This window comes from Asparagus officinalis, chromosome 4, assembly GCF_001876935.1.
Source record: "Asparagus officinalis chromosome 4, Aspof.V1, whole genome shotgun sequence".
In the NCBI taxonomy this organism is placed as follows: domain Eukaryota; kingdom Viridiplantae; phylum Streptophyta; class Magnoliopsida; order Asparagales; family Asparagaceae; genus Asparagus; species Asparagus officinalis.
In genome coordinates this window covers 54,286,435-54,309,830 of record NC_033797.1, presented here as the reverse complement: position 1 = coordinate 54,309,830, position 23,396 = coordinate 54,286,435, and the positions used below count along the sequence as shown (strand labels likewise).

The 23,396-nt window shown below is 35.9% G+C and overlaps 1 protein-coding gene across 1 annotated transcript; it reads right to left on the bottom strand.

Moving 5' to 3' along the window:
* Positions 3,983-20,279, bottom strand: LOC109837461 (protoheme IX farnesyltransferase, mitochondrial-like). Its single transcript, XM_020405720.1, has 7 exons — positions 19,883-20,279; positions 11,849-11,978; positions 10,853-10,990; positions 10,588-10,721; positions 5,559-5,684; positions 5,371-5,474; positions 3,983-4,615 (listed from the first exon to the last, which is right to left on the bottom strand). The coding sequence occupies exons 2-7, from the start codon at positions 11,975-11,977 to the stop codon at positions 4,218-4,220; spliced, it is 1,029 nt and encodes a 342-aa protein (XP_020261309.1). The 5' UTR covers position 11,978; positions 19,883-20,279; the 3' UTR covers positions 3,983-4,217.

The window sequence follows — 23,396 nt, the reverse complement described above, 5'->3', positions numbered from 1 at the left end:
CGTTGATGGTGATGCTCCTACCGTCATGGCTCTGTCCGTTTATCCCCTTGATGTACAACTTACAAATATCGAAAATTACACTGCATGGTCTCTCACTATGCAGTATAATCTTCGAGCTTTCGCACTATGGAGTTATATTGACGGATCTCTTCATTGTTCATCCAAAACTATTATTGTGCCATCGTTATCTACATCCTCCACATCAGAAGTCACTTCTAGTGATTCCACTACTGATGATTCTCACATCACTTATTCTCAGTGGATCTGTACTGATCAACAAATCATGACATATATTATGCGTTTTGTAGCTATTCATATTCGGCTCACCCTTGGTCGGGCATCTTCATCTCGTGAGCAGTAGCTAGCTCAGTTGCATGTTTGTTCAGACTGGTGCTGCTCGTGAGTATCAACTTCACCAAGCTCTTCAGAATGCACATTAGGGTGATCGGTCTATTCAAGATTTCTATTCCTTATTATCAGGCTATTGGGAGGAATTGCAGATGATGGAGGAACATGTTCCTAAGACGTTTCCAGACTTTGTCATAGCATTTCAAAAACAATGTGATCGTCAACTGTTATATCGCTTTGTCATGCGCCTTTGCTCTGAGTTCGAAAGCTTATGTGGACACATTCTTCATCGCAATCCTCTTCCCAGTCTCCGTGAAGCCGTGGTTGAGTTCATATCTAAAGAGACGCGTCTTTAGATGTCTCCCATCCAGTTATTGCATCTCAGCCATTACCCTCATCATATACTATTCTAGCTACTCCTCAGCAGTTCTCTTCCTATCGGGATCCTTCTAACAATATATTTGATTCTTCTCGACAACTCTATTATCGTTATTGTAAGAAGTCGGGTCATCTTATTGATAAATATCGTAAGAGACCACACCGTCCGACATTCGAGAAGACTCGACCTCCATTTGCTGCTTCGGTTGATGTTACCCCTGCTCCTCAAGGGCCGCAGACTTCTAGCCCTCTCTCTTCTGATCAATTGTCAGAGATTACTACATTAATAATAACAAGAATTTTGGGCATAGTGTAGCTGCCTCCAGCTCAGATTTTACTGCCTTGTCTGCTCATTCTGGTACTTCTACTCATATGACCTTTGATAACTCTGTTCTTACAAATTGTTCACATGCTCCCTCTTCATTATGTATTTATACTGCTAATGACACTCCCCTTACAGTCTTTCAGTTAGTTGATATTACTCCATGTTCTGATAGTTTTGGTCGTTTAACATTATCATCTGTTCTTCATATTTCCAAATTTTCTATGCAACTTTTATCCATTGGGAAAATTGCAGATTCTAGTTGCACTATCTTATTTAATGTAAATCTTGTGTTTTCTAGGATCACACTGGCCAGAAGATTGGGACAGGTCATCGAGTTAATGAACTTTATCAGTTGGAGTCTCTACATCTTTCCACTCCATCCAACATTGGTCATGAGCTCTCTAATTTCGATCCGTGGCACCGTCGCTTGGGTCATATATTTGGTTCTCGCTTAAAACTTTTATCTAAATCAGGTGTATTAGAAAATTTAAAATTCTCTACTTTATCAAACTATACTGGGTGTCCATTAGCTAAACAAATTGGCCTACCATTTTCATCCAATAATAAAATTGCTTTAGCCCCGTTTAATTTGATTCATTCTGATACCTAGGGACTTGCCCCATTACCATCATTGTCCGGTTATCGATATTATGTCAGTTTTATTGATGAATATTCTCGCTACACCTGGGTATATCTCATGCGTGCTCGTTTTGATATTTTAAATATTTATAAAGACTTTACAAATATGATTCACATCCAGTTTCATAAACGTATAAAGATATTTCGCTCTGATGGTGCCTGTGAATATCTCTTCGGTAATGTAATCTATTTTAAAATCACATGGCACTCTCTCACAGCAATCTTGTCCACACACTCATGAACAAAATGGTGTTGCTGAAAGAAAACATCGCCACATTCTCGACACCACTAGAGCTCTTTTGATATCAGCATCTGTACATCGATATCTTGGGCAGAAGCACTTTTGACTGTTGTTTATCTTATCAGTATTACTCTATCTTCTGTATTAGCTGACATCTCTCCATATTTTTAACTTTTCAAGTCTTAGTTTCGCTATTCTCTTCTTCGCACTTTTGGATATGTAGGTTTTGTCCTGCTTCCAACTCATGAACGAGATAAACTATCTCCACGCGCTGCACGATGTATCTTTCTTGGCTATAGCACCGTTCACAAGGGGTATCGTTGTTATGAACCTACCACTCGAAGGCTTCGTATTGCCCGTCATGTGACCTTTTTTAGAATATTTCCTATTATACTACTTCAGATCTCTCCTTTCTTCAACCCCCTTCATTACCTTCCACTACTATACCTGTATCAGTGGCACCTGTACCTTCATCTACTCAACCGACTCCCTCCTTCACTCCAATGGCATCAAACGATAATGCTCTTGATTCATCCACACCTCTTGGACATCCGCCTACTACATCCCCTTTGTAGCAAGATACTCCTACTGATGTCCCCTCTACATCTGTGCCAGCTTCTCCCGATGTGACTCCTTCCCCTCGCCGCAATCCTCCACGAGATCGTCATCCCCTTGCTCGATATGCTCAATGTGTCACTAGCACATATTCGCCTGAGTTTATCTCTTTTCTTGCTGATATTCACTCTATACATGAACCAACTCATATTCTGAGGCAGTTAAGAATGCAGAATGGCAACAAGTAATGACGGAAGAGTTAGAGGCTTTTCGTCGGACTAATACTTGGGACCTTGTTCATCTACCTTCCGGTGTTAAACTGGTAAGCTGCAAATGGATTTATAAGGTCAAGATTCGATCTGACGGTTCTATTGAGCGGTACAAAGCTCGTCTTGTAGCTCGGGGATTCTCACAAGAGTATGATATTGACTATGAAGAGATTTTTGCTCCTGTTGCAAAAATAGCATCCATTCGCACTCTCATTGTTATTGTAGCTGCAAAACATTAACCTTTGTATCAAATGGATGTTAAAAATGATTTTCTTAATGGCGATCTATCTGAGACAGTGTACATGCAGCCGCCTCCTGACTTTCCTGCTCCTCCAGGACATATTTGTCGCCTTCGTCGTGCTATATATAGTCTCAAACAGGCTCCCCGGGCTTGGTTTGAGTGCTTTCGGCAATCTCTTCTTTCTATTGGTTTCATTAAAAGCTTAGCTAACTACGCTCTATTTTATCGGTCCTCAGTGTCCAGTACAGCCATTCTATTACTTTATGTTGATAACATGATAATCACTGATAGTGATTCCTTTGTCATTGCTTCCTTAAAGTAACATCTTCAAAGTCAATTTGAGATGAAAGATCTTGGATGCCTCCGTTACTTCTTGGGTATTGAGATTGCTTCCTCCTCTTGTGGTTATTTTCTCTCTCAACAGAAATACATTGCAGACATTCTTGAACGTGCTACTCTCAGTGATCCTTCTATTGCTACCACTCCTCTCTCCACACTGATGAAATGAACTTGAGTGAAGCTTCGACATAATGATGGCGATCCCTTATCTCAGCCTACTCAATATCAGAAACTTATCGGAGCATTGGTTTATCTTTTAACAACACCTCCGGATATCACCCATGCGGTACACATCTTGAGCCAATTTGTCAGTAGTCCGCTTCCATTCACTATGCAGCTCTCATTCAACAAACCAAACATTCAAAAGAATAGGACAAACGATCGAAAATTATGTCACGCCATTTTATTGTAGCAAAGCCACACGAGAACTCAGTTCCAGCAAAACGGATAATGTACAAATTTTCGCAGGCACAAGAGAGCAGCCATAATTTTTTTCCTATGAATTTAAGAGAACAGTGTTCCGCTTCAGGGCTTCAAATAAAAGGTCGAGTTCAAAAAATTTGTTATACCATTCGGGATACAAAATGCAGTATTATCGGCAAGTCCATGCAAAATCAGACGTCAGCTTCCCCTGGGCTGCAATATACTGGATAAACAAGAAGAAAATTGATTGAGGGAAAAAGGCAAAAGGTGCTGTAGACACCCATATTTAGTCCAGGCACTTGTCCTCAGGACTTATTTCTACATGCTAGGCTCAAAGAAAACAGCCATTGGCAAAAGATTTGGCATTCTCCTAGTGTAAAAGAAGCAATAAACAGGATATATATAAAACAGCAACAAAGCTATGTAAGGCTGGAAATAAGTTAAAATTGCAAATACAGCTCACGAATCTGGGGCAACATACACAGGCGCTGGCAAGAAAGGGAAGGGAGCAACAGAGGCAAATGCGACAGGTGGGCGTGCTTGACTGCGACTCAGACCTTTCACTTGTGCCCTTCGGTTATTGCTGTGACTCTCATCACCAAGAACCTCTCCAGTCTCAGAGATCAAAAGCCCTTCTTCAGCTCCAGTCAAATTAGTGGTCATGGATTCTTGGTTATCATTTGGTAGACGATGCAGCAGCAGCGCGGACATGAAGACTGGGAGATACAGAAGACTGGCATGAAACATCCTTCGAGCATTCTTTGTCGTTCGATCATTAACAAATGATAGAGATGCAGCTGTCATGCATAGCGTGAGGAGTGATGATTCAAGAGTGAACCATTCAGAAGTAATCCCCACTGCACACATCTCATCCATATCAGCAGTCAAGAAAGAGTAGAGCAAGAGATGAAATAAGTGCCAGTCTGGTTAATTTCTAAAAACTATGAACCATGTATATAATCCTCTTTTTCTTATGTCAGTGATAACCAACATAACTTCTCTAACTAGTAAGTAACTAAGATATGCTCGAACAAGATATATAGCATAGCAGGCATATAACATACTTCATCTTATACGTACCATTCATGAATAATGTTTTACACATTTTTACACGTATACAGATGGATGTGCATGTTATCTGGTGTGTTGGACACAGCTCTTGTAGAGGGGCCTACTTCACTAGTTGAAAATATAGAAAAAGAAACTGTAAAAAGGCATTTTAAAAGATGTCTTTTTTACTTCTCCAACCAACTAAATGGAGGTGGGATAGAAAAAGAGAGAAATCCTGAGGAGGTTGCCTAGGCCACGGAGTCTTGTTTGAGCTCTCAAAACTGACGCACAAATTCACTTAGGAGTTACGAGTTTTCTTAACCTTTCCCATTCACAATAGCCGTATTTTATTTTATTCCTTCAAAATAAAATTACTGCTTTCTGTGGACTTAGTTTCCATTTTCTTTTACTTTTATCTCAACCAAAGCAAAGACTGAGGGATGTCAAAAAAAAAAACCTATGCTAACAGAATATCAAGGGCAACAGAAACAAATAGAAGATTAATAAAGTAACCTCAGTAAACTAAACGTGGAGGACGACCAAATTGTAGAATAGAACTTACAATCATATGCCAAATATCCCAAAGGAAGCAGATAAAGGCAGTTCCTGAAAGAAACCAAAGCAGTTCTCCTACCAGAAGCATCCGAAAATGAAAACATCCGAAACCTGAATCAAGTAGTCATTGTGAATAGTTATGAACAAGCCATGTTTTGCGGTGATGTTATTCTTATACTATAAGGAAGAACATACCCTCCAGTAACATAATCATTCCGACACAGATAGGCAAGTGCCATAAAATGTGGTAATTGCCAAAAATACAGAGCAGCTGGAAGGATCATTGCATTGAGTGAAACCTCACCACAAGCAGCTGCCCACCTGGGGGAAAATGGATGAGGTCAATTAATGCATTCCATGTTGCCAAGAGAAAAGGGATAGCAGAACAGACAGTCAAGTCAGTTATATAAGTTTCAAGGTCAGTGACCACTAGATCTAATATCCAAGAAAAGGAACATCAGAACAGAAATATTAATCAAATGAGTTATTTAAGTTTCAAGATCATTGACCACTGGATGTAATACCACACGGCCATCCCCGATTAACATACTTGTAAAAAGATGTTACATTTCAAGAGTGTGTGATCAAATATTCATTGGCATCATATACCTCAAGAAACTTGCTTCACATGACTGATCTGTTAAGCAAGAATGATAAAAGAATTGTAAAATTGAAGAGCAATATAAATCTATACTGGGATATCTTCTGCAAACATAATTCACCATATAATTAAGTTTCCACAAAAAGATTCCTTACTAACAATTAAACAATGACAAGGATTTATCATTGACATTTAAACAACATATTCCACCATATTCAGCTTCATGCAGCCAAAAAAATCATTTTCTACAAGTCATATAATAGAAAAAAAAATTGAATGGCATTGCATACAGTGACAACAGTAGCAACTAGCAACGTAATAATGGTCATAATGGATTTTAGTTTAGCGTAATCAAGTATAATAACAACAGTAGCAACGTAATAATGATCATGATGGATTTTAGCATTGTTTTAAAAAGCCTCCACTTAGTCCGTCTAGGTGTGCGCCTAGGCCTTGGCGCTACCTAGGTCACCTTCCTAGCGCTTAGCACCTAGGCGGTACCTAGGCTGCGTACCTAGATTTCAGGAGCATGCAACGGTGCCTAGTTTGCTTACGTAGACAACACCTTTTAGACCTTGATCGTGATATTCCTCGTTGCAGCCTCAATGTCCTCCAAACTCCTCCAGCCTCCAACTATGAACGCCTCCTCTACCTCTTCCAACCTTCAGCAAAACCCCCTCCACCACCACTTAAAACGAAGAAAGAAATTCGCCTAGGCACCAGTCCGGCCCAAAAGCTTTCGATAACATAGGTATTTTCTATCAATTATTGTAATTAAAAAATAAAAAATAGGAAAACTACTCACGTCCCGTCTAGGCGCTAGGCGTTGGGTCCAACGCCTAGACCACCTAGCGCTTTCTGTAACCTTAGATTTTAGTTTAGCGTAATCAAGTATTATGTCTACTGGATCAAAAATCTAACCAAATTTTACAGAAAACCTAGAGCCTAGGTGATTTTTCTTTTATTTATTTTTTAGTTACAATAATTAATAATAAATGACCATAAATATTGAGATATTGCACAAGCTAGATGTCCCCAACACCCCCACCCCCACCTCCCACCCCCTCCAAAAAAAATCCTAACCAAAACAAAAACCTCAGCCTGGAAGAAAAATGAAAAATATAAAACACCCTATTGTCCTACATGAGCTCTACAAAAACACAGAAAAAAATTCCAAAGAGGGAGACAAAGGGATTGCTAATAAGCATCTCTTCCCAAGGAAATATGGTGTTTTTAAAGCTTCCTAATCCATTAATTTTGCATAAACACAAGTGAGCTCTAGAACCATGAATTTCAATTTAACCAAAAAGGAAGAATAGCAACATTGAGGACACTGTTTTAAAAAACCTCCGTCTAGTCCGCTTAGGCGTACGCCTAGGTCTATGCGGTACCTAGGCCGTCTAACTAGCGCCTAAGCGGTATTTAGGCTGCCCATCTAAATTTTACGAGCGTTTAGGGGAGCATTGTCTGCTTACGTGGATTGCACCCTATAGGACTTCATTGTGATTTTATGTGTCGTAACCTACACGTCCTCTAAACTCCATTAACCTATAAGTTAACAGTAATTTGAGTTTATTGTTAACTTAAACTTAACAATAACTTATTAAACTCCATTAACCTATAAGTTAACAGTAATTTGAGTTTATTGTTAACTTAAACTTAACAATAACTTATAAGTTAACAGTAATTTGAGTAGTTTATTGTTAACTTAAACTTAACAATAACTTATAAGTTAACAGTAATTTGAGTTGAGAATGAGTTTTTTTACTGTTGAGATGAACTTATAATTTGAGTTGAGAAGTATAAACATACAAAGAGCTATTATAATTGATAAACCAAACAATTTAGTTAACAATGTTGATATTTTAGTATTTATGCATCTTTGATTGGGTATATATATATTTATCACAATTAAAAAAATAAAAAATAAAAAAACGCCCAGAAATCGCTTAGGCGCCTGCCTAGGGGACTAAGCGTTGGGCGCCAAGTCTGACGCCTAGAAACGCTCAGCGTTTAATATAACATTGATTGAGGAGAATTAGATGACTAACAAGTACATATCATATTTTCTAGATTAATTACTACATGTACATTGTATCATGATCTTAGCCATTCTTCTGACCCGTAAAACCATAACTCGTTGCAATTAATAGAATGTGCTGTGACATTCATATGTTGTCTCAATTTACTTGCACAAAAATAACCAGTAGAAATTATGGTATCTCAAATATCATTTCATTAAAATCGATCTTTAGTAAGTTTCTTTCTTGTTATTTCCCAATCACTTATTTTACTCTACACAACCAATTGATCACGTCTAGGTGAAGTTGGGGGATTAACTCAGACAGTGATTCCACCTGCGTCTATTTATAGCATAAAACAATATATCGATCTTCTAACATTCTGCAACTTATTGGAGTCAACATTTATTATATGGTTTTACTACTTGTAAAAGCAGTGGGACCCGCAAGCAGAATTACAAAACTATTCTAAGAAGTTTTCTTCAAAGTTCTCAAAATTTTATAGGTACTTATGGTGTGGTACATGTTTAATAGTCTGTAGTTACGAAGTAAATGCATAGAACACATAAATAAATTTAGCTCTATTAAGTTTTAAACAAGGTTATCGATAGCAGATAGTGTCGTGTAGCAGTGAGGTACCGTTAAGGCTATTTGCGCCTATAGCAGCAAATAGCGCATAGTCAAATAGAGATCAAATTTAAATATTCTAAAAAATAAACAAAATTATAAAAAAATTTAAAAAAAATCTACAAATGCATATTTGATGATTTATCGAGATGATGGTGCTAGTGGAGAGAGCTTCAGAGATGGTGAAGGGTACACCAAAGATGAAGGTGTTGGAGTGAGTATCGAAGATGGTGGGGTTGGTGGAGAGAGCTTTGGAGATGGTGGAGGGAGCACTGAAGATGGAAGGGGTGGAGGGAGCACCAGAGATGGGGAGGAAGCACTAGAGAAAGAGGGAGAGAACTGGCAGCTAGATTTTTTCTCTTGTGGTTGCGAATCAAAGACGCGAGAGAGAGAGAGAGAGAGAGAGAGAGAGAGAGAGAGAGAGAGAGAGATGATAGGGTTTTAATGATAAAACAGGTCAAGTTTGCGTATGGATCGGGTAGAATATAAAACCTATCCACCAAATAAAAGCGGGCTTTAGCGGTTAAAAGCGCTATTCTATGGCGCACAATCACGAGCAAATAGCAATTTTGGCCACTATTTGCTACTGCTTTTGCTAATAGCATAGTGGTAGCCAGCGCTAACACTATGAAAACCACTATAACGGCGCTATGCATCGCTATTTACAGCAGTGGTTTTAAACTTATTTCTTCGCCACCACTTGTACATATTTTATTTTGTATTATTGGTCATTTCTACCATTTAGAAGTTGCAATACGCTATTATGTGCGTATTTTTGTTGCAAGGCAGCGCTTAGGCTTTAGGGATTTAAGCGGGGATTAAGAGACAAAAAGTGTTAACCAAAATTGTTTTTCTTTTTCAATATTTAAATAGGGACAAAAAGATTTAAAAATAAGTAAACATCAGGAAAAATCTAAAAATTATAAGTAAAATTTGGAGGGAATAAAATTGCATAAATGCATATGGATGCTTCTAGAGATCCTAAGCATGATGTGTAATAATACGATTCAATCATGCAATATTAACAAAATACTATACACATTGTAATGTGACAAACTAACATGTAGTGGACTATGTACATCAATAATCAATAAGTCAATGATTTAATGTAAATTATTAAAGAAAAAGCTTTTGGTAGCCGTTTTTGGATTTAGAGGCCGCTTTTTGTGTCACATCTGCTTTTAGACTAAGCTTTTCGAGTGGAAAGCAGCTAAGGGCCCAAAACACTTAAGCAGCTGCTTAAGAACCATTTTTACATCACTGTTCACTGTGTGACATGAATATCTCCTTCACATCTATATATTAGGTTATGCTATTCCATTAAATGCACAAATTTTAGGACACAAAATGTCTTGGATGCTATTTACTTCACATAACAACATATCACCCAACATCCACTATCAGGCATGTGCTTAACCCTCTTTCTAGAGCCTCTAGGGACCTTTTTTACTGGAAATACAAAAACCCAAGCAGTATGATGACCAAGTTCCCAACCATTTCAACCTTTGACTTATTCACAAACCACACAATTTAAACCAGAAGATTAAGATTATAACAAATAAGATAAACAACTTGCATCAACAACCACATGCATGACTTGCAAAGACCAAAAGAAACAGGAGACAGACAGAAGTTAATATATGCACTAGAAAAGTGTTTTAAACATTACTGGCACAGGTTACAACCTTAATGGTTAGCAAAAGAACGATTAGAGCGGAGGATTTTAGCAGGAAGCTGCAATGCTAGAAGGGTTTTCTCACAGAGGCTACCGCCAAGTTCATATTTCTAATAAAAGTAAAAGTATTTAACCATTTTATTCATGAAAAATTTCTCCTTTCCCCTGTAACTGTCTTAATTTTGTCATAAATCACTAAATATTCTTCTAGATTCAGCAAATATGAAACATTGCCAGTTAGCAATTATTCTTTCAGATTGAACATAGTAAAAATATACAAAACATGGAAGAGAATAATACCCGAGTAATGGAGGAACAGCACCAACAATTGCTCCAACCCACGTATTAACTGGGTGTATTTGTTTTAACGGAGTATATACAAAAGCATAAAGACCAAGATTGCATGCGGCAAGACCTGCTGCCAAGTAATTAGTCTGCGACAACCTTGTCAAAGAAGTTTTTGCAGCTGTTAGGTCCCAAACTCAAATATAGTATGGACCAGCACAAGAATACAGAAAAGAGAAATTGTGTAAACAGGAACGGGTAAAACATAACAATATAAAACCTGCCAAGCTAACAAAGATGTCCCAGCAATCCCAACAGTAGACGCCCATGTGGCCGCATGAGGAACACTGATACGCCCTGAAGGTAGTGGCCTCTGCATTGTGCGTTTCATTTTAGCATCATTTTGTACCTCAAACACCTGAGACATGTCATGCAACATTAAGAACTATAAATAGGAGCTGTTGCATCTTTGGGAGAACTTGCTAGGCATATTCAAGATGAAGTCTCATGGTGTTCTTAATCCACTGATCGTATAGTATATTAGTTAATAAGACTAGGAAAACAATACTTTCTAAAATAGAATAGGTGATTAGAAGCTCTGAAGGATTTACAAGAAAGACAAACTATATAAAATGTAATTTCAGTAAATTGTAAAAAAAGAATGAATATATAGTACATAGTGATGGTCAAGAAATACCTACAAGTGATCACTCACTATTTAGGATCAGTTATTCGTCAACATCATGAGATTGAGGATGATATGGTTCATTGAACGAAATGAAGATGATTAAAGTGGAGGATTGTTTTTAAGAGTAGGTAATAATTGCTAAATGCAAAATTAGAAGCGATAAAATTATAACTAATGGATCAAGGAGTAGAGGTCTAAGAGCAACCAAGAAGTATATGTTAGTGGTTAACTTACAGAAGAGGGAATCCTTAACAGAACTGAATGTAAGAACAAGATTTATACAACACACCCAAAAATCTGGAATAAGAACTTTGTTGTCATTGGTGTTATTGCATGTCATCGGCAATTCCAATGTGTATCATGTCACTTCTTATAACCATGTTAAAGCATGGTTAAATAAATTAAGTGCCTTGCATCAATATTTGCAAGTGAAAGGGTGTTTGCTTATGTTAGCAGGTAGATGTTTATAGTGGTGGCGGATGAGAGGATGAGGGGGACCATATGTATAGAAACCTCAGTATTCTACCATAACATTGGACAAATCATTAGCCTATGGAGTGTATCTGCAAAGTAATTCAGACAACAAACCTGATTTAGAGAGTTAGCTGATGCTGCAACCATCATAGTACCAGCACAAGTACAACAAAGCCCAGCAAAATCTATAATGTGGCCACTGCCAAGAACGAAGCCTGCTCCAGATGTTGCAACAACAAGCATGCTGAAGGCAACAAAAAGGTTTGAATGTATTAATAATATAAAAGATATACATGTATGTAAAATTCTTGAACAAGAAGATTATATACAGAAGGACTTGCATGGTTCACCTAACTACACTGAACCCTTGAAAAAGGGAAAATGGTGGTGGTATTAAGAAGAAATGTCGAATAAACAGTAAAGTAATCCAGAAGGTGGAGTTAATATACGTAACAGGACTCCTAACCTCCGCTAAACATAGATAGTTCCTCACTGGCTGCTGCATCCTCATTCTTTTAAGAGTATGGATACGGATACACTCACCAGATGGATGACTGTAAAGAGCACTCAACAAGTGATGACTAGCGCATTCCACCACCGACTCTTTGCCCTGCGCAACTTCAACATTCTGGTGAAATGGAAGCCCCTATACCTCCAGATAGACGACGAAGACAATAAACCTATGTACGTACTGATCCGCTGACAGAAGAAGTAGTAGGTTAAAGCATCTACCTATCATTTGGCTCAAACCATCCACATGGAAAAGCAAAGGAATAGATGGAGGGGAAAAAAGGTGGGAATGGAGGTATAATTGGTGCGCAAATATGAAAAGAAATAACAACCCTTTGTTTACAAACATAAAACCTTAAAACCATTGGGTCTACTAGTTTCAAAGATACCAATCTTTGCATGCCAAGATGCGAATTTGATGTTTCCTTCACTTAAAATGTGTTCAGAGCATAGTTGCGCGATTCCCTGGACACCCCCTAACTATCGAACAGTTCATGCAAACCGAGTCTCGGTACATTTACAAACTGATTCCCTCTGATACACGAATTGGTTTTCCAAAATTAGCGTACTGCTTACTAAGTATGAGGGGACCAAAGTTAATTTACAATTATGTTTTCATGCACATGCGCTTGGATTGTTTTTATATGTTTGATAATATTATTGAAAGTATTCTTGCTGGTAAGTGGAAGTTATCCAAAGTTAATAACTAATTCTAGATCACTATTTCTTAAACTGATGTTGCTAAGAAGATTTTGTCTCGGTCTACTAGTAGCTCTTCAACTAAGAGAAATTAGAGTACTCATTTCTACATACATAGTGTGAAAAGGAATAGATTGAATAGTGAAAGGGTGGATAAGTTAGTATTTCATCCATTTAAATATTAGCCTCCTGTCATGATTTTGTGAGAATTACAAAGTTGGTCCACATAAATAATGGGATATGGATCCCAATAATGATAACTTGAAGGACTCTTCAAGTAAGTTGGAAGAACTTAAATGGAATTGTTTGGACTTGTAATTAGCAGAAAATGCACTTGATGGTAAGGGGATGAAAGTTGCAAAATAGAAAAAATTATTAACAAGTTGTCTAGCATTTGATATTTTAAGTTTTATGTATTCAAAAACTATAAAAATGAAGTATTGAAGTATTTTATATGAAAAAATATCGAAATGCATAATTAGTTTTCTAATTTCATATTTTCTACTATACACTTTGAAAAATGATAAGCGTACCTAAAAAATTACATTGTATCCTATATCGAACTAGCTTATCGAAGCAAGCTACCCCCTGTCGAATCCAAAATTTCAAAGTTTCTAATTACGTACCTGAATTCGTACGAACCATGTACCTATGGTTTAGAGTTTAGCAATGGTATTTAAATGTTCAAAGTATTTAGAGTTTTCTTCTTATCATAGAGTGTAGCCAATTAGCTAGTCCTTAATTGGCTCTTGTGCATTCTTAATGGAGCTGCTATAATTCTGGGGAACCAGATGAGCTGGTTAGGAAAAGGTCTTAGTCAATCTTTGCACATTATAAGTGATGGACGCAATAACTGTGAATTAGAGGATTTGGTTGCTATAGATCTTAAGAGGATAAAATAGTCATCCTTTATTCACTCAACAATCATAAATAATAATAATTAAATTTGCTAGGGTCTTTTTTATCTATAACCTCCTAGAGTCTTTCTAATTTTTTTATAAATCTCCTTGAATCTTCCTGTTCCTATATACTCTCCTCAAACTTGCCACCCCATCCCAGAAGTATTCATCAGTAGATATAGTAAGGGGATCAAATTCATTTATGTGCTTTGACTATTTAACACAAGAAAGGATCCCACAATCTTTGTACCGGTCTCTTTTTCCTGAACCCTAAATTGCAAACCTAGATTCACTCAAATGATGGAACTAGAGATCAGGGGGAAAATGAGCATGACATATGGATAGATTTTTCAAGGGGCAGTACGGATGAAGCTGGAGCTGCATTTGTCCATGTACTATTTTGGGCAATTAATTAGAGCGATGTTGTCAAAGGTATTTGACACTTGGGCAATGGTGTAGTCTTGATTGAAAGTTTTCGATGATATGAGGACTTTATCATTTAATTTGGGAGGAATGTAGGATTGTCTAATTTAAAAGTGCTTTCAACTAAAGAGGATTGGCTAATATATAGTATCTAATTTAGTTTAAATTGCAGTTGTGTTTCATCCTTCCACGTTAATAATGGACTCATACAAGATATTTGATTTTTAGTTCAATCAACGCTAACTAAGTCTAGTAATGAATAACAAAGGATCTTAATTTTTAAACTAAAGTATTCTGCTAAGAGTAAGTTATTGAATTACAGTGCCATGTTTTCTATTGCCTTTATAGTGAGAATCCAATTGAGAAATTGTATAATGATGATGAATCAAGCATGTTGGTGGTTGTGTTGAATATAGTGACATTCTTGCTATCCTCTTCTTAATTTATAATGACCTTTAGACGCTTTCTTTGTTATTACCCCTATTTATATATGAACTTGTAATAACCATTTGAAGACTCTCAATCCCCCACTTAAAGCCCCAAACCCTACAACCTTACAATCCTGAGAGCATGATTCAGAATAGCTTACCTAGAGCCCAATCAGTCAATTGAGTGGTTTATAAGGGTTTCCATGTGGCAACTTTGTTTACTGATGGTGCACACTCTGCTAATTTAACATAAGTTTTATGCTTCTATTAACTACCCAAATAAGTGCCATCTAATAAGTAGGCAGCATTATTACCTAGGGCTCATTTTAATAACTATATTTATAACCTAGGGTTTGGTTGTCATTCTTTAAAGGGAGTTATTGTTCAGTGTTGCTGGCCAGATTTCAGCGCTGGCCAGATTTCAGCACTTTTGCTTTCCAACAATTTGTAGGTAAGGTCGGGACCCACTACATATGAGCTATATAAGCTACAATTCAATCATGAAGTTCCCTTTATGTCCTACGTGATATATTTGCCCCAGATATCAAAACTTATTGCGTACTCCCTTAACACAAGTCAAGGGTCCTCAAGAATGTGTCCTCAAAATTATATCTTTTTTCAATTTGAAGAATTATTATTTGGACACATGTCATGCATTTCCAATATACTTCTCTCTTGTATTACATGTTTCAGGCATATATTTAGATGTCAGCGACTATTTTAGTGTAACAAGCCATCAAAATCTTATATAGAACTATGATCAAGTAAGTTATCTTTTAATATAAGAAATGAGATGTATTAACATAGAAAGTTGAAAAGCTAAATCCTATTTGTTTTGCAACTCCAGAGTGCAGAAGTTTGCGCTTAGGCACTGATACAAGTTTGAAAGGTTTCAAGATTTGGGGGCTCAATGCAGTAATTTATTAAGTAGGGTTGTCTAACTTTAGCAGTTTTTCTTTCAATTAAGATAGGATTGTACAGCTTCTAATAGCTAGGGCAGCTTAAGTGTAGTGTATAAATTATGCATCAAGCATGGAATCTCAAGGGTTTTCAACATCTTAGTTTAGTTTTAATAACTAATATGGTTAGGGAAGACAATTACGGCAATGAAATGTCCTAAATTAATGTGCTTAATTAATAGCAAATTTGCGTATCGAACATATTATGCATTACATTGCTATATGATCAAGGTTGAATCTGATTGCGAACTCTCTCAATAATAATTAATCAAGAATGTGATATTTTGTATTTGTATTGAATAAAAAGTGCTTTCACATATCATATTCTATATATCTTATGTTATTCTAACTCTTTCCATGTTTTATTCTCTCTTTTATAAAAAGCATGTAGTAAGCTTTCGTAATTTAAATTCATCCATAAAATTTCCTATTCATCATCCTTAACTTTTGCAACGCAAAGTTACTTAGGTAGGCTCCATGCAGCTTGGATAGAATCTAGGCAGCCATTTCATTGATTCTAAGTCTTTTTTATGGGCAATTCTTTTCATATAGGCACACTCTCAGACTAGTGACGTTTTATATTTTTGTTTGACAACCAAATAGAAATTTGTTTTATCTTATTTTTATTGTACTATCAAATTTTTAAGTTTAATGTATTGAACCCTCTCCTCTAACATGTACTTGGCTATTCACTATGTAAAGATGATAAAAGGTACATTGTTTTAAGTATCCCTGATATATTGCCCGATATATCCTTTTACAGGGCTTGCCACAACCGACATGGTCTCTAAATATCCTTACCGCTTTTTGGCTATTTTGGGCGATATATCTCCCATATGACTGATATCTCAGCTGATATATAGACCAATATATCCTTTTATATGGCTTATCACAAAATAATATATCGCGTTTAACAATTTTCGAACGAGATGTCATGATTTTCCAATTATATCAAATGATATTTTGGCCTAAAAAATCAGATGAAATATTCCAACATTGATTTGTGCGTTTGTTTGTTGTATAATGTGGACTAGTGACCCTAAATATATATTATTTACATTTTGTATGTTTAGATTTCATTAAGTATATTAAGATTACATTTAGTGCATTATACCATATATGCAAACATCATTATGGAATTTCAATATTTACCAAATACCCCTAATTTTTCCTCGATATCTGCGATCCGATATGAATTTTGGCCATTTGATATTTTCCCAATATCTGATATTTAAAACCTTGAAAAAGGAATAATCGTAAGGAAAAAGAGTGTTCTTGGTTTGATTTGAGCCGTTTTGAGTATTGATTGTTAGTGACTATGGCAAAGGGACCTACTACATATGAGTTAGAGATATGACATGGACACTCACTTGGACACATAGGTGAAACACTTCTAAGACATGCTCTTCATCATGTAATATGTTTCTCAAAAGCAATTGTTGGATACTTCCTAGCAGGGATGCAAAAGAACATAATATCCGCAATGTATTTATATCCTTATCCAGTAGGGTGTAGAGAGTGATACTACATATTTGTATCCAATAGGATATGGATATTAATACGAATACGTATATGGATACAGATATCTTTTTATATTTTTGTAGAAAATGGCTAAGGATATCTCTCTCGCAAAAAAAGGCTAAGAAGACGGATATAAATAAAATATCTGGGTCCACGTCTGAATATTCAAATATAAGTACAGCCAATTAAATTATTTTGACATTTGGATTACTCAATCTGAGATTAATTTGGTGAGATCTTGCATTTTTTTTACATAAATTGACCATATAGATGAACTTTGATTTGACAATTTTTTTTTAAATATTTTTATCACACGACCTATATATCAATTTTATTTGTCCCTCATACCATTTTGTATCTGTATATGTTCTCATCTTATCCTATCTGAGTATGTAACTACATTTGATTATATTTTATTTCAGAGGGTATAGTGTAATACCCCAACCCTTGAGAGGGTGATGTGATTGGTATTGATAGATTTGATTGGAATACTCATACCACCAAGATGCATCTTCTTTTCGGGAACCCAACTCTTAGAAACTCCAAAGTTAAGCGTGTTTGACCTAGAAAAATTCTAGGATGGGTGACCCCCTGGGAAGTTTTCCAGGGAGCGCGTGAGTGAGGACAAAACGTGCTGAAAAGACATGTGGTGGTTTGTGAGGCCAGTCCATCAGATCTAGTAGCGTACTGACTCCGGGATTCCAGGGCGGGACGTTACATATAGACTATAAATATCTCTTAACCCGAACCATGTCTACATTTGTATCCATGATATGTATTAGGTTATGAATAGGTAAGTACTATATCCAATCTATTTGCACCCCTGCTTCTTAGACACGTCTTACATCTCTCACACATTGCTTTATTCTAGCAAGAGGCTTGAGATATAAATTCACTTTTATATATAATGTGCAAAAGGTATATTAGTGGAAATGACCAACAAAATATTGACTTGTCAAAATTAATATAAATTAAAGGTTATAAACAGATCAATCTCATACTCTATAGAAATGTAGCTACTTATCACTCATGTTCTATTTCATTAGCAAACACACCCCTCGATCCCATGAACATGTGTTTTCCCTTAGTTTTTAAACTGCCGTAGGAATTTCGTCATGGGTAGAGTTAGACAGTTGTCAAAAACACTCCATTTGTCATAAGTTCTTACATGAAAAAAAATAACAAGAAAATAATGTTGTCACAATGGCGAGGATGTATGTGCTAATAAAATAAAATAAGAGTATCTACATCTCCATAGTGCATCTGCCAAAAAAAAATGTTCAACTTAAAATTTGTTTCAATATAAGTGTGGAATACATTTGAGCTACTCAAGAAAAAAATTGAACAATCAAATCATCCTCCTTTTTCTAAGTCATAAGAATTATATGATAAGGTAACAAACCCTCAGCATATATAAAGATCTTTATTTATTATTATATTATTAAAAATATGAGCCTGAATTTTAAGACGTGTGAACATGTGTCTCTAGGTACATTAACTCTGTTATATATTATAGTATATGCTTGACACATACTAGTTTCCTACCTTGATAAGGAATTATGATGCATGTGTCCATGTTGTCCGGGATGCCTCAACAATCTCTCTTAGTATATGAGCCATACAATATTTTTCACTACTTTTTCCTTCTTACGGTAGTCTAAGTCCAGATTGACTCACAAGTTTTATTTGTTTAGTGCAATGTCATCATTAATTGAGCTCTCTTTCTCTCTTTTTTCTCCCCCTCTTGTGTTTCTTTTATCTGATATGTTAGCGCGGTCAAATTGGAAGTTGGCTCACACAAGGATTTAAAGACACAAAGATCTAAATGCCCAACACCACAGGTACTTTGGAAAACATGGTTTTAGAGGATTAATTTTGTAGAGGATTCAAAGTGTAATGAGAGGTGTTCTTATGATGAAGAGAGACAAAATTTTAATAGCATATAATTATCTTGTTATACTAAGTTGTTAACCTTTTACCAACAGAACATATCCATTAATTTTGTGATTAATTGAAGGAGGTCTCTCTTTAATAACATAGGCAACTTGAAGAAGTGTATTGACATGAAGAGTTTTAGGAAATCATACTCGCAAATATACAATTTAAAGGATTATTCAAAGACCCAAATACACTGTCTCAAGAAAATAAATGACACGAATGTTTAGTCCCAAGGAAATAAGGTACTCAATCCTTAAAGCCACAAGAACCAGAACATGTGGATTATGAACAAATAAAATCACCTAGGGCAAAACCAAATTGCACACTGAGGTTTTAACCGGACTTGAAAATAACCAGGTGTTGCACGCTGAGATCCACAAAAATGTTCCACATTGAAGAAAATAATTGAGCTTTTTGACACTCTATTAATCTTTTCGATGGGTGTTGTTAGGTTCTTTGATTGCTCGGAAAAAGCACCAATTGATCAATGATTCTATCACAATACCCGCTTATCGATAAGGGAAAACAAGATAACAGCACTTCTCACAGGGAGACAATCCATCCTAATGATCAACCAGCAATAAAGCTAATAACTTGGCGTCATACAGACAATCTCCTCAACTCCAAAACACCAAAATTATTATTATTTCGGAGCAACTGAAGTATAAAGATCCATTAAATGGAAAAGAGATCGGTAGGTTCATACTTGATATCAGAAATTTTAGGGGAAAACTTTAAAGAAAACGATAAAGAAGGGGATAATCATCTGACCTAAGTTTAGCTTTGGATAGCTCCCAATAGCAGCGTCCATAGTGACGGAGCGCGTCGGAGACACACGTGGCCTTCCTCGTCGCAGGAGATCCGATCACCGCCGGAGACGACTCGGCGGCGGAGAAACTCTACCGCCTCTCTACGATCTACTCGCTGGTGCGAAGAGGAGTGGATCCGCGAAGAGAGGAGAAGGCTTCGACTTCTTGCGATGAGTAGATCATCGAGAGAGGAGAGAGGAGATGGGGAGTTTGGGATGGAGTTAGGGTTAGGGTTTGATCCGCGAGAGGGGAGGAGCTTCGTCGAGATGCTAATCGTTGCTCTGCCTCTCCACATGGTGGCCGAGATCTTTCTCGCGTTTCGGCGGCGAGAACTGGGATGGATTCGTTCTGGAAACCTGCAGTCAGCTTCATTTGGTTTCTAGTTTTTTTATGCGATATAGCCCCTTACATCTTTCATATTTCGAACGTACTCTTAAACAATGGAAAATTGCTTTTAGATCTCCCTCTTAATTGTTAATTTTAATTGGAGGGACTAGTTTTGAGCTTAAGGATAAATTGCACCTAAATGCGCTATTATTTCACCATATTTATACTAAAATACCCTAATTTTTTTTTTAAAAATGATACTTTAATACTCTAAGTTATAAAAAAAATAGCATTTTATTATCCTAAATTGTAAAAAAACTGGTACATTAATACTCTCTGTTAGTTACATATGGAAATATTTCTAGGAATATCCTCATATAATTAGAACATGATATTTTTATAATTATATTGACCTCATTATTGTCATTTTAACCACTTTACCTACCCTCCATGTTTTTCATGGAGGGATATTTTTGTCATAACAGGGTTTTTTAAGGTGTTTACATATTCTAATAGTGAATGACGGAGTATTTATCTGCTACTTTCTATAGCTTAAGGTTTTTTAGTGTAAGATGGTGTGACAATACGGTATTTAAGTGTCATTTAGCCATAATAACTTAAGTATTGAAGATCTAATAGCAATTTCATTGATTTGAGGGACAGATATTTAAATAGTTGTTTCAAGTATTATAGATTCAGGGGTTTTTTGCATGGTCGCTCAAAAATTAAAAAAAAATTGTCATAAGATAACAAACTTATATCCTGAACATATTCATTTCTATCTTTTTCCCCCCTTCTCTTCTTCCCTCCTTGAAACTAAGAGGATGGCACCCTCTCATTCAATGATATGAGGTTTTGCTGGATATAAGAGGAAAATTTTCCCCCTTTTTCTTTTTTCTTTTCCTAAAGGACTATTTGGTTCGGTCATAAAACTAAGAAAACACCCCAAAAATCATTTTTGGCAAAATACACACAAGCTTTTCCCGTAAATTTGTTCTGATTGTTTTGTTTCAAGATTTTTTTTTTTATAGTGACTTCTTAAGACATCAACTCATGTCACAATTTTGGGAAAAATCATTTCTTATTTTTTTGCTCCGAAATGGACTAAAGACAAATAAAGGGGAATAAGATATTGAGAGAGGTGAGGTGGCTTTTTGGGAACCGTCCAAACTGTTATCTATAAAGGGCATGTTAGTTTCATTAAGAAAAGCCCAGAAAAATATTTCTAAGCCCACTTTGAGAAAAAAAGTGACTCATTTCTTTGTTCTCTCCTGTTTGCTTCATTATCTCATCCTTCGGAAAAATATCCATTGAAATTGCATTCCACATCATCTTTACTCGGAAATGAATATCCGAGCCCAGAGCTCCGAATTGGGAGGAAATCACATTAAAAGTAGCTTCGAATTGGAAGGAAATCACATTAAAAGCAGTTAAAAAATACAAAAGGGGATTTTTTTTGGTTTCCAGCTTGCAAAATAGGGGATAGGGTTAGAGTCACGGTCCTTTCTCCATCCATTTCTCTCCTCTCCCGCGCCTCCATTGCTCGAAGGGAAAAAATATAAAGCTAGGTCTTTTGTTGATCTAGATTATTCTTGCTCTGTGGTTGATCTTTTTGTTGTTTATGGAGACTGAGGTAGATCTATTTCCTGTTTAACCCTTAAAGTTGAGCAGTGTCTAAAAGATTCAATTGTTGGGTGCTCGATCTTTCTCAAAATCGAAACTTTCCTGCATTGTACGTCTTTAAAGCTTCAACAAAGGTAAATTCTTAGACATGCAACTCCCCTTCTGCGAAATGAATAGTAAAATTGTTTCTTTTAAGCTGCTAATTGACAAAATAAAGCTTGTTAATACTTGATTATAATAATTTTTTGTGTATTTGATGGTATGATTTTGTACCTCTCTAACTGCATGTCACTTTTTGACACAAGAATAAAAAATTTGCATACATATATATTATGACAATGTCTGATTTTATTTAATGGGTTTATGTGATAGTTGATTGTTGCTTATTTCATGGTATATGATAATTTATTTATTAGCATCTATAATATAGTCTACTCATTTTGGATGTTTGAGTATGGTAATTGCATTAAATATTTTGTTGTTTATAATTTTTCTAAAGTTTATTAAATATGTTAATTTAGTGGTGCTAATTAAGATTGTGGATGAACTTTATTTAAATTTAGATGACAATTATGTTTATTTAATAACAATATCTGCTCATTTTGGTTGTTTGCTGAATATAGAATTTGCATGTTTTTTGAATCCTTTATTTTTTGTTATTTTATTATGTTGTTAAATCTGTTAAGTTAGAAATGCTAATATATATTTAGGATGAAGTTGTACTTAGTGTTCGTGTAGTGTTAATGTGTGTTATATGTCATTATCTATGGAATATATAATTAATAAGTTAATATGGGTATTGTAGATGGATGGTGATTCTTATGATGAAGAGATTGTTTTGAGAACATGCTATACGGCTGCATTTTCAGCTTTATTAATAGTAATTACTTTCATTAAGAGAATGCAATGTAGACATAGAAGGATACGTCATGCTCCTAGTGAGCAAAAAATATTGGACCAAGAAAATAGAATGATACACATGGACCATATTTACAATGGGTTTAGTGTTAATTGTGCAACCTATATTAGAATGCGTAGTGGGGCTTTTATCAAACTTGTAAATATCATGAGGAAAAAAATTATTAAATAACTCCCGGCATGTTACTATAGAGGAGCAACTTACTATGACATTTAACATCTTGGGGCATAAAACTAAGAATAGAATCATACGATCACATTTTATTAGATCCAGAGAGACTGTAAGTATGTATTTCAATAAAGTGCTAGAAGCAATGTGTTATTTACGTACGGTACATGAGACAAGCACCCAATGAAGTGTCACCAAAGGCTCTTAACAATCCAGGATACTATCTTTATTTCAAGGTACATCATCAGTTCTTTATAAATAAGTGCATATTTGTTGACATATTAATATATATAGTTAAGGGGGTTATTTGTAAGATGTGTTTGTAGGGCCTATATAAGCCCATGTTATCTAATTAATAAAATTAGGGTTTTTTCAAATCTCTTCATGGTATCAGAGCCTTAGCCGCCAACCCCACCTTCCACCCTCAACCCCGACCCGA

Coding starts and splice junctions, on each gene's coding strand:
- LOC109837461 (XM_020405720.1), bottom strand. CDS start 11,977: ATGCTTGTTGTTGCAACATCTGGAGCAGGCTTCGTTCTTGGCAGTGGC. Junction 5,685..10,587: donor GCTGTTCCTCCATTACTCGG/GTATTATTCTCT, acceptor ATTTTCCCCCAG/GTGGGCAGCTGCTTGTGGTG. Junction 4,616..5,370: donor GGGATATTTGGCATATGATT/GTAAGTTCTATT, acceptor AGATGTGTGCAG/TGGGGATTACTTCTGAATGG.